The sequence below is a fragment of the Botryllus schlosseri genome, chromosome 3 (genome assembly GCF_051294905.1).
Source record: "Botryllus schlosseri isolate E-star chromosome 3, Bs_hap1, whole genome shotgun sequence".
Taxonomy (NCBI): Eukaryota; Metazoa; Chordata; class Ascidiacea; order Stolidobranchia; family Styelidae; genus Botryllus; species Botryllus schlosseri.
The window spans coordinates 3,270,160-3,288,023 of NC_137238.1; the positions used below are offsets into that span (position 1 = coordinate 3,270,160).

General features: G+C 39.5%; 1 protein-coding gene and 1 long non-coding RNA gene across 2 annotated transcripts; both read right to left on the bottom strand.

The window, feature by feature from the left end:
- Window positions 1-476: 476 nt before the first annotated feature.
- On the bottom strand, window positions 477-7,992 carry LOC145435480 (uncharacterized). The gene is made up of 6 exons (XM_080312756.1): window positions 7,979-7,992; window positions 7,758-7,912; window positions 6,559-6,655; window positions 6,039-6,205; window positions 3,021-3,256; window positions 477-2,800 (listed from the first exon to the last, which is right to left on the bottom strand). The coding sequence occupies exons 1-6, from the start codon at window positions 7,990-7,992 to the stop codon at window positions 2,588-2,590; spliced, it is 882 nt and encodes a 293-aa protein (XP_080168882.1). The 3' UTR covers window positions 477-2,587.
- A 1,149-nt stretch (window positions 7,993-9,141) lies between these two features.
- LOC145435580 (uncharacterized) lies at window positions 9,142-14,586 on the bottom strand. Its single transcript, XR_013913900.1, has 3 exons — window positions 14,398-14,586; window positions 11,474-11,556; window positions 9,142-10,907 (listed from the first exon to the last, which is right to left on the bottom strand). It is a non-coding gene; the product is annotated as an uncharacterized LOC145435580 (long non-coding RNA).
- Window positions 14,587-17,864: the final 3,278 nt, after the last annotated feature.

Here is a 17,864-nt window from a genome sequence, read left to right on the forward strand (position 1 = left end):
TCGCGGTCTCAAGTTTGTCGATCCATGTCAAAGAAGGAGTAGAGGGCTGGCTAAAAAGTATTCCAATACGTAAGGGGTCGCAGATTTGTTTAACGATTATGTTTAAAAGCCCATTAACCTCCTGAATTACTCTGGAAATGGTTTAAAAACTGTAATACTCGGTTCAAACCCCACTACCCAACACTCTTGGTTTGAAAATGTTGGACGTCCAGAAATAACAACTGACCCACATCTTAAGATGCCTTGCGATAAACGGTCCGTGCCCTCTTCTAACGGTTTCCAACATTCATAAATAACGGGCTACCAAGCAGCATATACTGGAATCTTGTAGTCTCGTATTGTCAACATCGATAAGATGTCTTGTCCCCAAAAGAGATGTGAACCGAACTTTATTCGGTTAACTATTTACCTGTATTACAAAAATACCATCATCGAACACGCAAATCTTTAAATCCATTTACCCGGTACGGTAATCCATCAAAAATGATCAATATCTATTTCACGGGAGAATGGTCTTCCGAGTATAGATTAGGCGACATCAGAGTCACTATACCTCCTGTCGAAATGGAGATTCCTTATTTCTTGATAGACCTACGAAAGCGTATTAAGTGATAATACAAAACATCATTTCTATCTGTACGTCCATTTCGTGTCGCTTTTATCCAATCACACGTAGCAGGATATGAAAATGAGTGCGTTTCTTCAAGTTACAGTTAAATCATATAAATGTCACGACACGGCGCAGAATATGACATCACCATACAGAGACAAGCCGATTCTAGCCTTCAAATTACAGTCAGGCCAACATTCAATATTTGATTATATTTTACCGACAAAATATATTCGCAAATTTACCCAAATGATATGTGATAGAAAATTTGCATTCTATATACGTATGAACGTAACTATAAGAGACAGCTATACAGTTGTTGAACACATGGTGCGCAAAAATGAAACCATACGAACATGAATAGACATAGCAAGCAGGTGTGGTTACTAGTCAACACTGCCTTGAAGTGTCACATCAACAAATTGGCCAAAAAGAATGTAGCTTGAGAAAAGCGCCCCTTTTTCTGTTTTGAGTTCAAAGTTATCGCAATAAATTAGCATAAGGGGTCAGTAACGAAGTATACTTGTACCTCTACTTCTACCTCAAGTAGATTTTGCATATACTTACACTACTTCCTCAATTGGTTATGTCTTATAGAGTAATTCTGCTTGACAATTTTCAGATTTCTATTTAAAACTAGGCCTGGAATACTTACTATTTTATTTACTTGGAAATAGCTTCTTCTAATTATACTATTGTATAAATTTACTTCGACGCCACTAATTCTACTTAAGTACCGCCTCTGTAAATTAGTAGCCCTACTTCTTTTCGGAGTACGCTTTTAAAGACCGCTTCCTTGCACCAAATTAGGGTGTTTTCTCTAATGGTCTACTTACACCTCTATCACTGGCTGAACAAATTCTGAAACTAAACATATTACTGTGGCGAGATAGCGTAGTGGTATAATCCACAGCTGCCACACCAATGCCAATGGGTTGCGGGTTCGAGTCCGATCGAGGTCGACTCCTCCTCGCCCTATCATCCGTGTACGCGGTGTCTTATAAAAAGCCTAGAATCGGGCCGTGCTACAATTCGGCAGCTACGGAATGAAAGTAACAAACAATGACCTGTAATAAATGACCATAGTAGTCGACAAAGGAATATGAATACAACAACAAACAAATATACATATTGCTCTTATTTCCATAATCCATTCCATTTTGCTTTCGAAGCGTGAAATCTTGAACATCAACGCCCGTATGTAAATTACAGCAACATGTGTCACTTCAATAGCGTTGGTCATAATGTCGTCAAAAGGTACGCATCAAGTTACCATGTTATCACGTTATACGGGAAGTATTCGAGCAGAAACGGAAGTTATACTGTTTACAGAAGTTTGCCATGTACTGAAGGATCGTAGCTACAGCCACAGAGAGGCTGTTTCTCAACACTAAACTCTAACAGTACGGAGTTTCTCACCACCCTACTGCCCCCAATTATTACTACAGCCCCTACAATGATACAAAACTTTATTGTCACCAGAAGCAAAGTCGATAAAAAGCGGACTGACTGATCTGTCCTCTTTTCTTTAGAAAAGCGAATGGTCCTCCGAGGACGGTCAAAAATGCCAAAACGACTTTTTTCGCATTTCGAGTTGTTGCTTTTACTTTCATCAAGACTTCTAGGCGAGACGTAATGTTATTTTCAAAAAATACTGTACATATAAAACAGGATGAATTGCTATAGTTTAGAAATCTAATATGTAGTCCTCCTTCTTGATTGTTATTGCAATGATTATTCGACGTTCTTTGTAGCATCGGGGCCTTTTTACATGCGAGGATATGTCGCAATTTTTCTGATGAAAGTTCGAACTTAACAGACCGTAACGAAAGTATCTATATACTCGTCTCGATAATTCCGTGGTTCGTATTCTACATGTAAAGTTAAGTTCGTGTTCTCGTTTTACATGCCGGCAAAGAAAATGAACTCTGTTCTGGTGCTGAAAATATGGTATGCCGGTACTCCAAGCGCATAAACCTATAAACACTGGACATGGTCTGCTGTCTTCGAACACAATACTCCGTTTACTTGATATCCTGGCACATGATTCATCAGTCCATCACCGCGGTCTTTGTTGTTTCCCTTCCATTGAAGGTAGATTTTGTTTTTTGTACCTGTATAGTTCGGTGTGGGCTCATGGCTGATTCTGAACCAGTTATAATGGGCGTCTACGGGATCTGTACTGCTTGTCTGAAAGAAAAAAGATCTCGCGTATTCGATGTAGCCTATCCAATGCTTATAGTGGTAGTGGTGGTGGTGGTAGTAGTGGTGGTGGTAGTAGTGGTATAGTGGTTCCGCAAAGCCATGCAGATTAACCTAAGTGTTCCGCGGACACTAAAAGTTAAGAACCACTGCATTGAATGATCTAACAGCTAACATTCCTCTGTTACCGTGAATTTGCAATGCTCACCGACGGATTTATGGTCATTCCAGTCCATATCCCGGCCCAGTCCCATTCACGTTTCAACATGTCCATAGCTAACCGACCCTCCTCCATAATTTCTCGATCGATTTTGTGCGTCCGAATCATGGCTACGGTCGAATTGTCCCTACTGCAAATACGAGCTGCCCTTTCAAAATCAACAACGCGTTCCGCATACATTTTAATCCAATAGCAGTCTTCCAATATATCGTCGTTGCAGAATTCTAAATGAAGAAATAGCAATCTCGTATTTATTAATCACTAGGGCGATTTTTTTTTTACATGTAAAAAAAGTCAAAATAAGGTCACAATTTTAGCGTTAGGTCAAAAAATGACAAAATTGTTTACAAAGACAAAATTTTTTGCAACCTGCATTTCGCTTGTATCGTAGATTTTGCACAATCCGTGAACATATCGTTTGACAATATACAGCTTGTAGCCTACTTTATAGGCCTACCGTTGCAAACGGCGCATTGTCTGCTCATTGTGAATCATAAACAGTTAAATGAAACAAATAGGTTGACACGGTGTTATGCTCAACGTACCGCGATATCCTAAGTGAAGCAAGACTGCGTGGGCATTGCATAGCTTTTACAGAAAATGAGATGAACAGCATTGTAAGAATGAACCAACACTGTGTGTCACCAGCAGTGTACGCACGCACAACTTCAGTGTTGTCAGCCAACAGCTGCTACGGTTGAACGTTCTTTCTCCATTCTTCTTGTTGTTGTTTGTATATTCATGGTGTTTGTCGACTGCAATGGTCATTTACACCAGGCCGATATTCTTTATTTTCGATTCCGCATCCGACGACTATCTGCCGACTTGTAGCACGGCCCACTTCTATGCTTTTTGTAAGTCACCGTTTACGCGGATGAGATGGCGCGGAAAAACCTAGATAAACCTTCAACACTTGGGTAGGAATTCTGGAGTCAACCTTGGTCGGACTAGTGCCCACAACCCATTGGTGTTGTAGCTGTGGTTAATCCCACTACGCTATCTCGCCACATCTCCATCCATGGCAAGCTACTTAGTAAAGACGACACTTTTTACCCGAGAATCAGGGATATCTATAACTAGATATTTAGATATCCCTGCTGAGAATGTAGGAAAGTATCTTTCGTTGTACTACAACAAATTTTAATTATTTTCACCATAGTACGTCATGTACTGGAATTCATCATAGGGTCACATTTTGTTAAAATAATCTTTTGTTATGTAAAAATTTGTCAGTTTTTGGGTCGAAAAAGTTTTTTCAGGGAAAACTACTTCGTAAGGACAGACGGTTCGAACTAGAAATGAGGATAAGTAGTACAAGTCTAACCTTTTTTGGGAAAACACCTAATTTGCATACCTTAGGTCAAAATTTAGTTTTTTAAGTCAAAAAACGTCAAAATTTAGATTTTTTAGGTAAAAATCTTTCGTTTTTTAGGTCAAAAAAATCGCCTTAATAATCGCTGCTTGCACGATGGAATTACCGTAAACTCATCAATATATGAACATCACAAAGTATAACTTTCTAATATGAAAGGAGAAAGTCGTCTGTAGCCTATTATAGGTATTGGTGATTATTAGGGGTGGGCTCATTGATTCTAGTTCTAGAATCCGAATCGAATATTAATTGTGATGATTCGAGTCGACTAGTGAGAGACGTTTTTCGAGCACTGAAATTTTACTTCCCTATCCACTACGAGTTACATTATCAACGAGAATTATAGTTTCGGTGCTTTTTCCCCAGAGTGGAAACCTTGAAATCATGACTGGTCGCATAACAGCATCCAAAGCATATGGTACTAAGCCACGATCAGCCTGCAACATTGTAACAAAGACAAACGAAATAGGTACAGTAGGGAAATACTAAATTATCTTTATGTGGTGTATAACTGCCATCATTTTCGTTGTGGCAGCATGATAGGTACATATTTGAAGACTCCATATCATTAGGGTTGCCATTAGTGTTGCATTTAAAACAAATGGTTGTTTAAAACATGTTTTAAACAGTATTTCCAACAAAGGCCTTTTAAAAAATTATTTTTTTCAAGTTGTAAAATCATGCCATAACTGTGTAAATATTTAACAAAAAACGTGTTGCATGAGCCTACGGACAATTACCACCCGATATAACCGACGTATATACGATATAGGATGGTTGGAACTCTCAAAATAGTCGGTTCAACAGCTATATTACGTAGATATTTCATCAACGAGGCTGTATTTACCCTTAAATTTCAATTGACAATGTCAATCCAATATGACGTCACAGTTGAGTATCCATGATGTCATTGCTTTAAAAAAACATATTCTATACAAGTGCCTTGTTGTAAACATGTTTGATTTAAATGCAACCCTAGTTACCATACGTCCTCCACTTTTTTCAAAACATTACCATACCCCACCTTGCCATACGTCCATACCACACCATACCATACCATACGTCCTCCACTTTTTTCAAAAAATTGAAATTGTCGTCGAAGTACGCCTAACTGTACTCTTTTTGGGAATGTGTCCTCAATGTCGATAAAAAGGATGAAAATGCGACCAAAAATGCGACCCTGGCGCAGCGTCAGGGTTTCGTAAAACATCGGGTAGATCAGGAGACGAGTCAAAGGGATGACCTTTTTTTAGTCGGCGCTACACATTGTTGTAAAAAAGCGAGTAATTCGTGAGTCGAGCCGAAGTGATGTCCCTTTTTTTAGTCAACAGGGTACCATCGGTTCAAAAATGTTCAAAATCACCAGTTTTCTTGTCCGGTGCTGGAGCTTTCAGAATTTTTTGAAAAAGCCTAATACTTTGCCTCTCCTCTCCTTATTCGCGCAGTGTTTCTGCACAACAAATATGAAAATTAGTGTAGTTGTGTGAAAAAAGTTCATATTTAGTTAATCATGAACATCGACGGTAAATAACAATAATTATTGAGGGTTTTCGCAATTTTTCTCTTACACATCCTAATGACAGGTGAGGCACTGCCTTCCCTGACCGCACGTAACTGCATCACAACATACCAACCTCTAGGGCAGCAAGATCCGGTTCTGTAAGTTGAGATGCTGCTCACAGAACGCTCATCGTTTGAATCCGAGCTTGAACCTTTAGAAGCAAAGAGCCGCGATGCGTCTATAGCGATTTCGCCTTGGAGTGCCGGCTCGATACAACAAATCTGTCGTAGATCGTTTTGTCTTGAAAGAATGAAGACTCGTGTCAGTTATCGATATGAGAAATGATGCGAACTTTTGAGTTCGGTGTGAGAACCTTCATAACAGGTGACAAGTCAATCTGGCTTTTTTAAGTTTTGACTCGAATCAAGTCGAATCATTTCCAAGTCCGAGTCCAAGTCAGGGAGCAATGGGTCGAATCAGAGTCATAGAGTTGGGACTCGAGTCCTTGTCTCTGATAAGTCCCCGTGGTATCAGTTTGATACATACCCGGTAACCTTCGCCCCAACTAACTAAGCTACCTCGGTCACTTCGAATAACAATTTCATCATGGCTACGACTGTGAGTGTGAGCAATGTCTTACAAAATATACTCACGATTCACTTTCGGATACCTTCCAGTGTAGTAAACCATTTGAAAGAACTAATTCCGAGGTAACATTGCCCGTGGTCCAGTTAGAACTCGACTGACAAGCTTGAGAAAATAAATACGAGCGCTGTAGTATTAATAGTACGATATCACAAGTGTGCAGAATACTGAACATATTCGAACAGTCGAAATTGATTGAATAGTTATCGAATAACTCGAGCATCGTATTTATAATGATACACACAATTATATCGGATCTGTAGCATTGATTGTAGTTGTAAAAGCAAAGTACCGTGTTACTTTATGAATCGGTGGCCAGCCTCTGTCACTCCCTAGGTCCTTCAAATGGACGCACTTTGATAGTAGGTAGTTATAGTATGACGGTAAATTGCCCTAAAGTTGAAAATCGCGGGCTCCTCACCCTCAGTGATCTCTTTTACTGTTATATGACTGAACTTATGTAAACAGTGTAAAGTGTACAATAGAATATACTGCAACAGTATAATTTACACAATGTACATTGTACGTGGCAGGATTTCACTTTTGCTGTGTAACCCAACTGGCAGCCTGTGCCTTGTTTTTGTTATTGTTTTTCGTATTCATGGTGGTTCGACTAAAACTGTCATTGTACAGTGTACACCAGGTCTATATTCTTTGTTATTATCATTCTTGATCGCATATTTGTAGCACGGTTCACTTTCGTTTTAGAATTTTGTAAGCCATCGCTTCCGCTGATCAGATGGTAAGGAGGATCCTAAGAAACCTGCAACATTTTTAGTATGAATTCTGAAGTAGACTTGTCGATCCGACGAAAACGTAGCATGTTGGCAATAAATGTTGAGACTTCTTTGTGTGTGGTTAGGGTCGGTTGATATTTATAAAACTCAGATTCGAACTCAGATCAGAAAGTCTGTGAACCTGACATACAATCTCATTAACTCAAATAAATTTCCATTTATCGGCAGAATAAACATCATTTGCGACCACATCCCGAAAAAGGCAATAGAGACTTTTGAAGTTACTAAACTTCGATTTTGAAACGGTATATTGATAATCAAATAAACATGAATATTTTCGGCTGGTACTCGTCAGGGGTAATCGTTAGCAACTAGTAGAGAATTGAAATGAGCATTGTACGTCAGACTCGGTAAGCTAAGCTGACCAATATCAGCCGACGTTGGTGTACGCACAGCTCGATTCTCGTTACCTGTAGTGACTCCAGGTTCAGCGGTAGCCGGATAGATAGTGGTTTGAATTTTGCAATTCCCGTTGTTGCACTTTGAAAACAAGGCTTGAATATCCGCTACTGCACTTGGATCTGGTGACAGTATATTCGGTCGTGAGATATTAAAAATAAGCACACTTTACTGATACATATCACATACTGATTATTTTTAGGGCGCATTAGTTTCCCCTATAGTCGATTACCTCTCTTTATTCATTGAGATGGTGGTTAATTAGAAATGGTGGTGTTTTTCTCGTAGGCGTAGCCAGGATGAAATTTTGGGAAGGGTTGGGTGGATTTGTTGTCAATAATGTAACATCACAAATGCGTTGTGACGTTCTGAATAACGATAACATAAAATTACGCATTTCTTGAATTTTGTATGGTTTATAACCGTTTTTCCTCGCACAGAATATGAATGACACGACTTCCACCGAGGCGAAGAAGTTACTGGTACATGGCTATAATTTGAACAAGGTTTTTAATAATGACATTATGAATCTATATAAGATCTATAACAGCGGTTCTCAACAGGGGGTCCGCGAAACAATTTCAGGGTTCCGCGAAACCTCCAAATGCGCAAAATGTGCGATAACCTAATTTCTATATCCTTTCAATTGGAGAAATCACGAAACAGTTCCTCTTCATAACTGCTAAAACTTAAGGACTCGCGTAAACAGAACGGTTGTCTGAGACGTAATATTTTACTGTGCAAACTCATTTTAATCGCCAAATTACCAATAGCCTACGGATACAAAGATATTACTGTTTAGAGATGTTTTCTAGGCTGGGCGCTATAATAGTTTCATTTATGTTGCGATCAGACCCAAAGGTGTGGTCGGAAGCGTGACGTGTTATCATTGCATTCGCCATCGCCTATATTTGTGGAAATTAATGGATTTTTGGCATTCGTTCATGTCGAATCAAATAGGCCTACTGCATGTGCGGATTTTCGAGACACGGCCGTGTATTTCAAGAAATGCAGCCACAGAATTCGTTTTGACATAATGAACGTCTTCCAAAGTTCTACATAAATAGTATGTTCGTGTCAAGAAAGATCATTTTGTTGCTGTTTATCACTAGCCCACAGTTAATATTCACACAAGACTGAGGACGGTTGCACGGTAATAGAGCTAAATTTGATCTAAAGCTTGGGGGTCCGCGGGCGTCCGGGGCGGTCCAAAGGGGGTCCGCGAAGACAAAAAGGTTGAGAACCACTGATCTATAACATCCACATGCAATATGCATATTATACGACCCATTTCGTGTATATGTGGCGCGGACATGATTCCTAGTGTAGTCGCGTCACCCAAAACTCACGTGATATGTCTTCCTAGAAAAGAAAAAGTAATATGTTGGGCAAATTTTCAAGGTGGAAATATGTCATGATATAATCTGCACTCTTAACGAGAATGTTGTGTACGACCCCTGATATACGGGTGTAAGTATATACTGATGGAACACGAGCCCAGAACCTAACTCAGACTTATACCGCGGTATGAATCGAGTTTAACATTTTAATCCAAATTATGCGCGCACGTAGGAAGGTATGCACGTAGTCATGTAGGATATATGACTGCGATATAGTTCTGAGTTGGGCGTACCACAGCAACATTGCATTTGTGCAATGTAGCTTGTATTCAAAACGGTTTCAATCGAGATAAATTCGTACAAAGGCATGCCAGACATACAGTATAGCCAGACATTCCTGACTCACAAATCTTGAGCCATTACAACGTTAAACAAAGCTATACATAAGATTCCATGGATTCTAAATCAGAGTATCAACTTCATCTTGCTGACTATGGATATTTTGAGCTGGCGGTATTAAAGACGAAATGACTATGCCAGGCCCAAAACAGTACTCGAGTATGTCAGTGGAATATCGCAATGTGTTATTTGGGTTTATTAAATTTTGCACAATTCAGTACTTCGACTGACATCGAACGCCTCATAACAAAAACATAAGGACATGTATCACATTAATCAATTAATGGACACGGAATGAAATGAAATATATCGCTAACTTCATGTTTTCGTACCAGTACGTACTTCGAGTAATTATACAGCAGGGGTCACCAACGCCAAATGGGTCGCGGGTCACTTTTAAAATGTCGTAGAGACCGCGGTCCGCATAAATGGGACATCGAGACAAATAGGCCACACTTTTAGCAACCACGCTTTTGAATCTTTACGTCGGTACAACGCGGTGCTCTCTAACATGGGCGACGGGCATAGTCACCACAAAAGAAGTAATATTAAGAGATACAAATACAACAAAAATATCATGATCATCACTTTCGTGAATTTCTGCCCAAGATACCTGACGACGCTTTTCAGCGACCAAGCAGTCAATATTGGGTAGCGAGACACGGCACCGGCTGAAAGAGTACCTCCTCGGAAGCTTGATCTTGTGGGAAAGCCCAACGCTGTTTTGTAAGCGTCTCGGTCTTGGCAGTGTACGGGTCATTGCACATTAAAGCAGTCTACCCATTCATATCAGCCTATTCTTCCTCGATGGAATGCTGTTGCCATCGCCGAAGCCGTTTCAGACAGTGAGGAATAGTAATTTAATTAACAGAAGAATAGCTTATTTTGAAACAACAACAATATTTTGAAACTGATATCAATTTCAGCATTTAAAAATACTTTACTTATAGTATTCCTCCAAAATCTGAAATCATATCGCGGGTCAAACAGTATGACGTCGCGGACCGCGTGTTGGTGACCCCTGGTGTGCAGTATTGCTTGGTAAAAACTAAAGTAGGCCTACGCAAAAAGTTAGAGAATCACTGCTACACGTAGTAGGCCTATTCATGACGGCAACATTAAATTTCGTCACTGATTTTGAAGAAATAGAGAGATTGAGGGTGGATTGGACCGATCTCGATATAAAATAAAGTTCTTGTGCGTCGGATAGCGATATCTTCGCTGTGAATACAATGGTGTGTCAGGGCTGGCTAAAATCAGTATAGCGCAATAGTGAAATCGTGGAGGATTATTTAGTGCTAATAAAGAAAATCTCATTATAAACTACGCTGACTGACAACGGATCAACACGTTATTACCACTATGGGCGAAATAGATTTAAACATACCATCCCGAATTCTTTATAATCGCAATGGTTTTCAGCTGAAACGGAATAAATAGAATTGAATCCTCTCATTTCTGTGAAGCCACACTGATATATCCATCGCCTTATTACATGTCTAGTCGCTAACTAGCAGAGATGGGGAAAAGTAGCCAGTATCGCCACTCAAGTAGTATAGTATAGTTGTAGCGAAATAGCAAGAAGTGAGTAATGGCTGCAAGATCATTACACAACAGAACAGCAAAACAACCGGTATCGCGATTCATGCCAGACGACGACACGTGTTTTTTAGTTGTTCGATAACTAGACTTTTTTATTGTGCAGCTAGAACTAGAACTGGAACCTACTCACATTTCAAAATCCGCAAACTTGAACTAGAACTAGTCTTACTCATGAAACAGTAGATAGTTGACTGTCGACAAACTAGACCAGTAGTTAGTAAATGTATGACAGTAGGTCTAATACTTCACAACACGATTTCAAAGTGAAATCCGCTGATGATGTCACTACGTTGGATTTCCACAAAATATCGGTGATTTAAAATCTTCTTCTTCGTCGTCCCGGATAATCTACTTATTATGTCGTTATGAATAACAGGCTAGATTACCTGAAATCCCAAGAGTGAGCGTTCCAAAAAGTAAAATGAGGAAACACATCCAGGTTACAGACATCGTTGACATCAACACCTTTCTGTTTAAAATGGAAAAAATATGTATCATCCGTTGTTAGGAGTAGTAGGGTAGATGTGGTACCGATGGATCACTGGGACCGAAAATACTTTGAAAATTCTCTATGATAATTCCATGATTACACTCCGTGAACTTGTCTACAATTGCATGCTGGCAAAATCTTTCCTCACATACAAAAAAATTCGACGTGCGCGAGCAATGGGGTCTCTCACAGATGATTTTTGTTTTAGGGGGTGTAAACTAAATTTAGATCGACATATACATTTTTCTTTGTAACCTTCAACACGAACAAACCAGCAATCATTTTTATTGTGAAGTGTAAGGCTTGTATCAGACTATATAATGGCACCTATTATTTTTTCAGTACTTTCCTTGAATGGACTTTTTTCGATTCATGTATAAAATTCGTAGGGTGGGGACCGATGATACAATAGCCAAATCAAGCAAAATAATCAAGCATACTAATCATGAAACAAATGAAACATGCCTACGTACAGAAAATCTTTATGTAATAATTACATATGATGTTTTATCGCTATAACGAGGTATTTAGAAGTCACACTGTCGATTTTCGGGCAATATGTATGTACCCTCAAATTTATAAGTCCGAGCCTAAATCGAAACGTGATTTTATGACAACATTTGAGTTAATACTTATTCCATTTTTGGACAGTTGCGACCAAACATTCTTCTTTGGCTTGCTGTCGCTTAGATTATAATACTGAGCAAGAAAAGTAGTCACATTTGAGTTTTTTAGGGTATATGTGTCATAGGTCCCCGGGTCGTGTGTCATTGGACCCACCGGGTGGGGACCGATGACACGTTCGAGCAGCAAATTTTAAACGTCCATAAATATTTTTTGAAAAGACGGATATTCATGTATATGTGCGCGATAGGTAGAGCTTGTATCAAAGTGCTGAGCCAGCAAAAGATCTGCTGTTTTCGGCTGAACATTTCAGGGCCAGCGATCATTTTCCGATTTTTGATCCATCGGTACCACATCTCCCCTAGTAGTCTATATAGTAGGCTTACCATATTTTGGAAATCTAAAAAGAGGACACTTTTTCAGAAATTTGAGATTTGCAAAACCGGAGAAGAATTTTAAAAAATCGGTGAATTTTTCCCACTTTGTGATCGGTTGAGTAAAAAAAAGGTCAACTTTTCGCTGAGAGCTCATATCACCGTCGCCGGAGCGTCACTTCTGCGCTAATTTACGGCATATCACTCAAATTTTGCTCTAAATGTAACCTAAATTTTCAAAAAAGAGGTCAAAAGGGCGTCCTCCGAGGACACTTTCAAAAAAGTCAAAAAAGAGGACAAATCCTCTTAAAAGAGGACGTATGGTAACCCTACTATATAGCAATGTGGGCATCAATGACACGCTCCCCATTAAGATTAATATTATTATTATTGATGAAAACTAGAGTGACGTATTTCGCCTGTGAGGCTATAGGTGCGTCACGGACAAGAATGTGCGATCAATATACCAAAATTAGGATGTGAGCCGTTTGCACTTATACGTTTCGCTTTGACAGTTTTTCCATGACCAGAAATTTAACTCATTCAGGTAAAATCACTTGTCTGGATTTGTGGTCACAAAAATCTTATTTGCGGCTCTGTTTTATCCGGGTATCGGTGTACCGAGTGTAGCCTGGATTAAAAGCGCAAATATGCGAACAACATTGCGCATTTACTCATTATCGCTTTTAACCATGCGCGTCAATGATTAAATGCATGTTAATGTGCATATTATTGGAGACGCGATTCTCACATATCACTTATGTTTGAGTGAGATATAGCTTCCGTCCCTATACCTATAGCAAGCAAACGAGCTATTGCTAAATCTGGTGGTGTTTTGCGATGTTAGTAGTAAACTAGTACCACCTAGTAAGGTGTATGGTAGGGTGATTTCTCCGAGAACAATTTAAATCAATTCAGCTAAGCAACTTCACGGTGTTATTATTATTATTATACCAAACGGATATTCTCTGCAGATTCTGCATACATATGCTGAACCAATACTCGCCAGATTTAGACTGCTGAGGCGCTCTGCAGTTGCCACAAGTGAGCATAACGATCTTGCTTTGCCACCAGAGACCCTCGTCCTGTTCAGTCGCTCGCAATTATTGCGGACCAGGCCAAAGATCAGTTTCCTTGTGCATTTCTCGACGTATCGAGACACGTTTCCATATCTAATGCTACAAGTAGTATGATTCTGACTAGCTGCAATGACCACAAATGCCATTCGGCTTCATGCCGTATCAGCTGCACTTCGCGATATGGATTCTGATCAACTTGTAAACTTCAGTATAACCACGGCCTGTTGCCGCCTGTAGCTTTTTGTAGTTCTGCGACTAATTGCGGACTTCATATTTACGAATCTCAACGAAGAAATAAAATTTGGGGTGAACTCATCGCACCAACAATGATGTGCCGTCACATATTCACTGTGGCGCATTGAAAAAGTACGATGATATTAATACCAGGTCAAATATTGGGAGAATTGGTTCTTTTCGCCACCCTGGACAACACCACTCGTAATACTTGAATTCCGAAAACTATACCGATATCTAAGCTCGCAGTAACATACGAAGTTAGGGTATTTTGAAATCTTGTTTGTGCATCATATATATAGGCCTATACTCCCAACTACTTTTCAAGCGAAGACACTACAAAATATTTGCTGACATGTAATAGCTGCCATGCACCACAGAGTAATCATTTGCCTACATAACCTCACGACACGTCACTGTAGGTAGTTTGCGAGTATTCTCGTGTACAGCGTGCCTCCGCGACGCACATTTCAACATAATCAATATTGAATTCTAATAATGATTCTTACTTCGATCCAATCGGCACTCTCAATGTTTGACGAAAGTTGTATATTCGTATCTCTGCAACACTGCGGCTATTGTAAAAAATACCAAATTGAAAATAGAACTCTGATACTTCAGTGGTACTGATGCATGCTCGTCTCCAGTTCCGCGTGGTGCCGTGACTAATCCTGACGTGGGTGCGTTAGTGAATGTATGGCCATCGCGAACGTGATGACGTAGGCCTACGCGATTTACCAATGTGCGCTATTACAACGCTGTGAATTCTTATATTCTTAGAATATGCAAAGTATTTGGAATTGAGATTACAAAGGCAAATAAAATTACAAAGGCAAATATGCTGCCGAGTGAAACTGCCAATTCGATGTGAACGCCACAGCATGAGTTATGGCCTACGTAACGTATCTACTAGCAAACGCGACGCAAGTTTTCGCGGAAACATCCCACGACTTATCACATCTGTCATGGAGATTGAAGAGGGAGGATTGTTGGAAAATATGTAGGACTATCAAGTAAACTAACATCTTTAGATCTATATACTTCGGACGTAACCGTGCGTTACGTTATCATGGTTAAGGAATATGATTACATTTGGATCAGACTAGAACAACTTTTCTATAATTAGACTAATCGAAGCTAAATACCAGTAATCTGCTTCAAATCTACCTTGGGAGATGTTTCGTTCCTTTTCGAATTCTGACTAATTTATGGATTCCTGAAAATGCTACAGGAGAACTGTACAGTGCGTAAAAAGCCAAGCTTGCTGTACAGACATTTACCATCCTTATGTTTATGAGGATGAACTCTGATTTCATGTGAACTGAATTTTATTACATTTCCAAGTTTTCGCGAATTCAGTAACTCTAATTCTGATGTAATTCTAGTCTAGTTCGGAAAAAAGGCGTTGCTATAATTCTAATACTATTGTAGTTTGGAAAAGCTGAAAATTTTCTTGTTGTCCAACCATGATTTGTACATTTACACAACTAATGCATCATTATATCATGTAGGCTATCACGTGCCGGTAAAGGCACAAAAACTTACTTCAAGTTTCAACTATGAAACAAAAAGGTTTAATTTTAAATTGAAGCTCTCAAATACGTTTAAACATTATTTTGTCATTAAATATAGTATATTGAAGTTCTGTCTGTGCCTCCAGGAAGCTCGTCGAGTAGTTTACCACGATTGTGATGAGGTGATGAAGTGATGAGTAACAAGGCCTTTAGGTAATGTTGTCACCTCCAGTCAAATTTTATGTTTGACGAATCAATCGATGTCTGTCTGTCTGTCAGTCTGCATGATGACTAAATCTCCCGTATAAATTGCGTCGCTTTATTCATGTTCACTGCTCGCCCATCGACATGGTGTACACCGTGACAGATGTAAACCCGCGATGTCAGGAACTCTACATTACGTATCGGAGTTTCTGATTTTTACATTGCTATAGCCTAACAAGATTATATTTATACTGATAATTGATATCGGTATCTTGTCCCTCAAATCATTATAAGAATATCGAGAAAAAAGACGCCCGAAAAGGGACTTGACCCCTTGACCGTTGGATTAAAAGTCCAACGCTCTACCGACTGAGCTAACCGGGCTGCTCAATTCGTGGGGAAACGTTATAATGATGATTGGTTTATTAGCAATTTTTATCAGTTCAACACACCACAAAAATGCGATACAATGAAAAGACAGGAAGATGTCGAAGCGACTTGGAGTAGTCTATGGAATCAGACACCCACCTTGACCAATGCGATGTAAAGAGGAGGCATGCACACTGAATAAAAGTAAAGAAGATAGTATAGGAAAAAAGAAAGCGACAATTAATTAAATAAATAAATAAATTACACGAGCTACTCTGATATTTTGGTTATATATCGATCGATTTAATAATGCAGGTATACTTGAATAAGGTTCAGGTACGTCATATCTATATTTCAGTGTCGCAAGTTCGCCATAATGAGCTGCACGTGCACTATAGGCTCGTTGGTATCGCAACGCAACATACAATTCGATACGTGAGCTCATGGACAGTTTATGCACATATATCAGCGAATCTGCCAATACAACAGCATAGGTGCGTACCTATAGGGCTATTCAAACAACGTGTATTGAATGCATAGCAGTATAGCAGACTTGGACAAAGTGCGACCCGCGGGCCAAAGACGGCCCGCGAAGCTATTCTGTGCGGCCCGCGAAAGGTTGCTTGGAATCCAAAACATAAAACTTGCTTTGTGAATGACTAAAAGGCTGCATCAAGCGACAGGGAAATTCGTTTACTCTGGAGCCTGTTCCTTCATTAATATGCCACGATTACGCTGCCTACTACGTACCTCGCATGCGTAATCCAGATTCAAAATAAAGACAATTTGACAAAGTATGAGTAGCAATTAAAGTCACAAGAAATCACTATTTCCATACAGTTTAGTTTAAACCTTCTTTGTTGACATTGTAGCATCAAGGATATTTAGGCTGCACATGCACACTGCTCGGAAGGCAGCGACTAAGAAAATATGCTTTGTACCATTGCATATATATTTCAGTGCAGTGGTTCTGGAACTGCGGGCGTAAAAGCATCAGGAGGGGGCGCGAAGCCGAAGTTTATTGAATTTCTTTCGCGTCCCGCGCGACTAACCCCCAGCTTATAGGTATTGCTCCGTGCATTGTCCGACTTTGATATTTCAGAACTCTCTCATCAACAGCCGTAACCTAACTTGTATATATAGTTTGAAAGTTTATATAGTTTGAAATTTAACCCTATGTCCCAGAGCACGAAAACTAGATCCTTGATTACATATTTTGTCCGTGGTGCACAAGGCCGGAAACGGCGACACGCGCCACTTAAAACTCCTCATTAATAATAATAATAATAATAACAGCCGTAACCTTCCATACCATCAAACTATTCGTTGGGATTGCTAGCATTCAAGCTGCACTCATTAATATTTTGTGATATAATATTTAGGGGGCGCGAAATTTTTCACTATTATAAAGGGAAGCGTGCCTAAAAAAGTTTGAGGACCACTGTTTTAGAGTTTGAATAGAAGAACGTGGATAGGAGTTTAACGAGAGTTAAAAATGTATCACGTTTAACATTGCTTCTAATCATGACGGCAATTAGATTTTTTTAAATTAAATCTCACTTTATCATTACCTAACCTCAACACATTCATTGAGCAGCATTTATTATCAAAGTAATTCAGAAACATAATTAAAATACGCTCGAGAATATAGCTAAAAATTTCCACTCGGCCCGCCAACGTATTTCTTACTTCTCATTTGGCCCGCGGAGGAAAATATTTGCCCACCGCTGCAGTATAACATCGGGAAGATCACATCAAATTACAGGAAAATCAGGAAGATGCGTCGACTTATTGGTAAGTATAATGACTAGCACTGTCCGCGTGCATTAATCGGAATTCATTGAGCGCATTTTTTAGAAGGTGACTAGAATGCATCCATAGAGAAATCC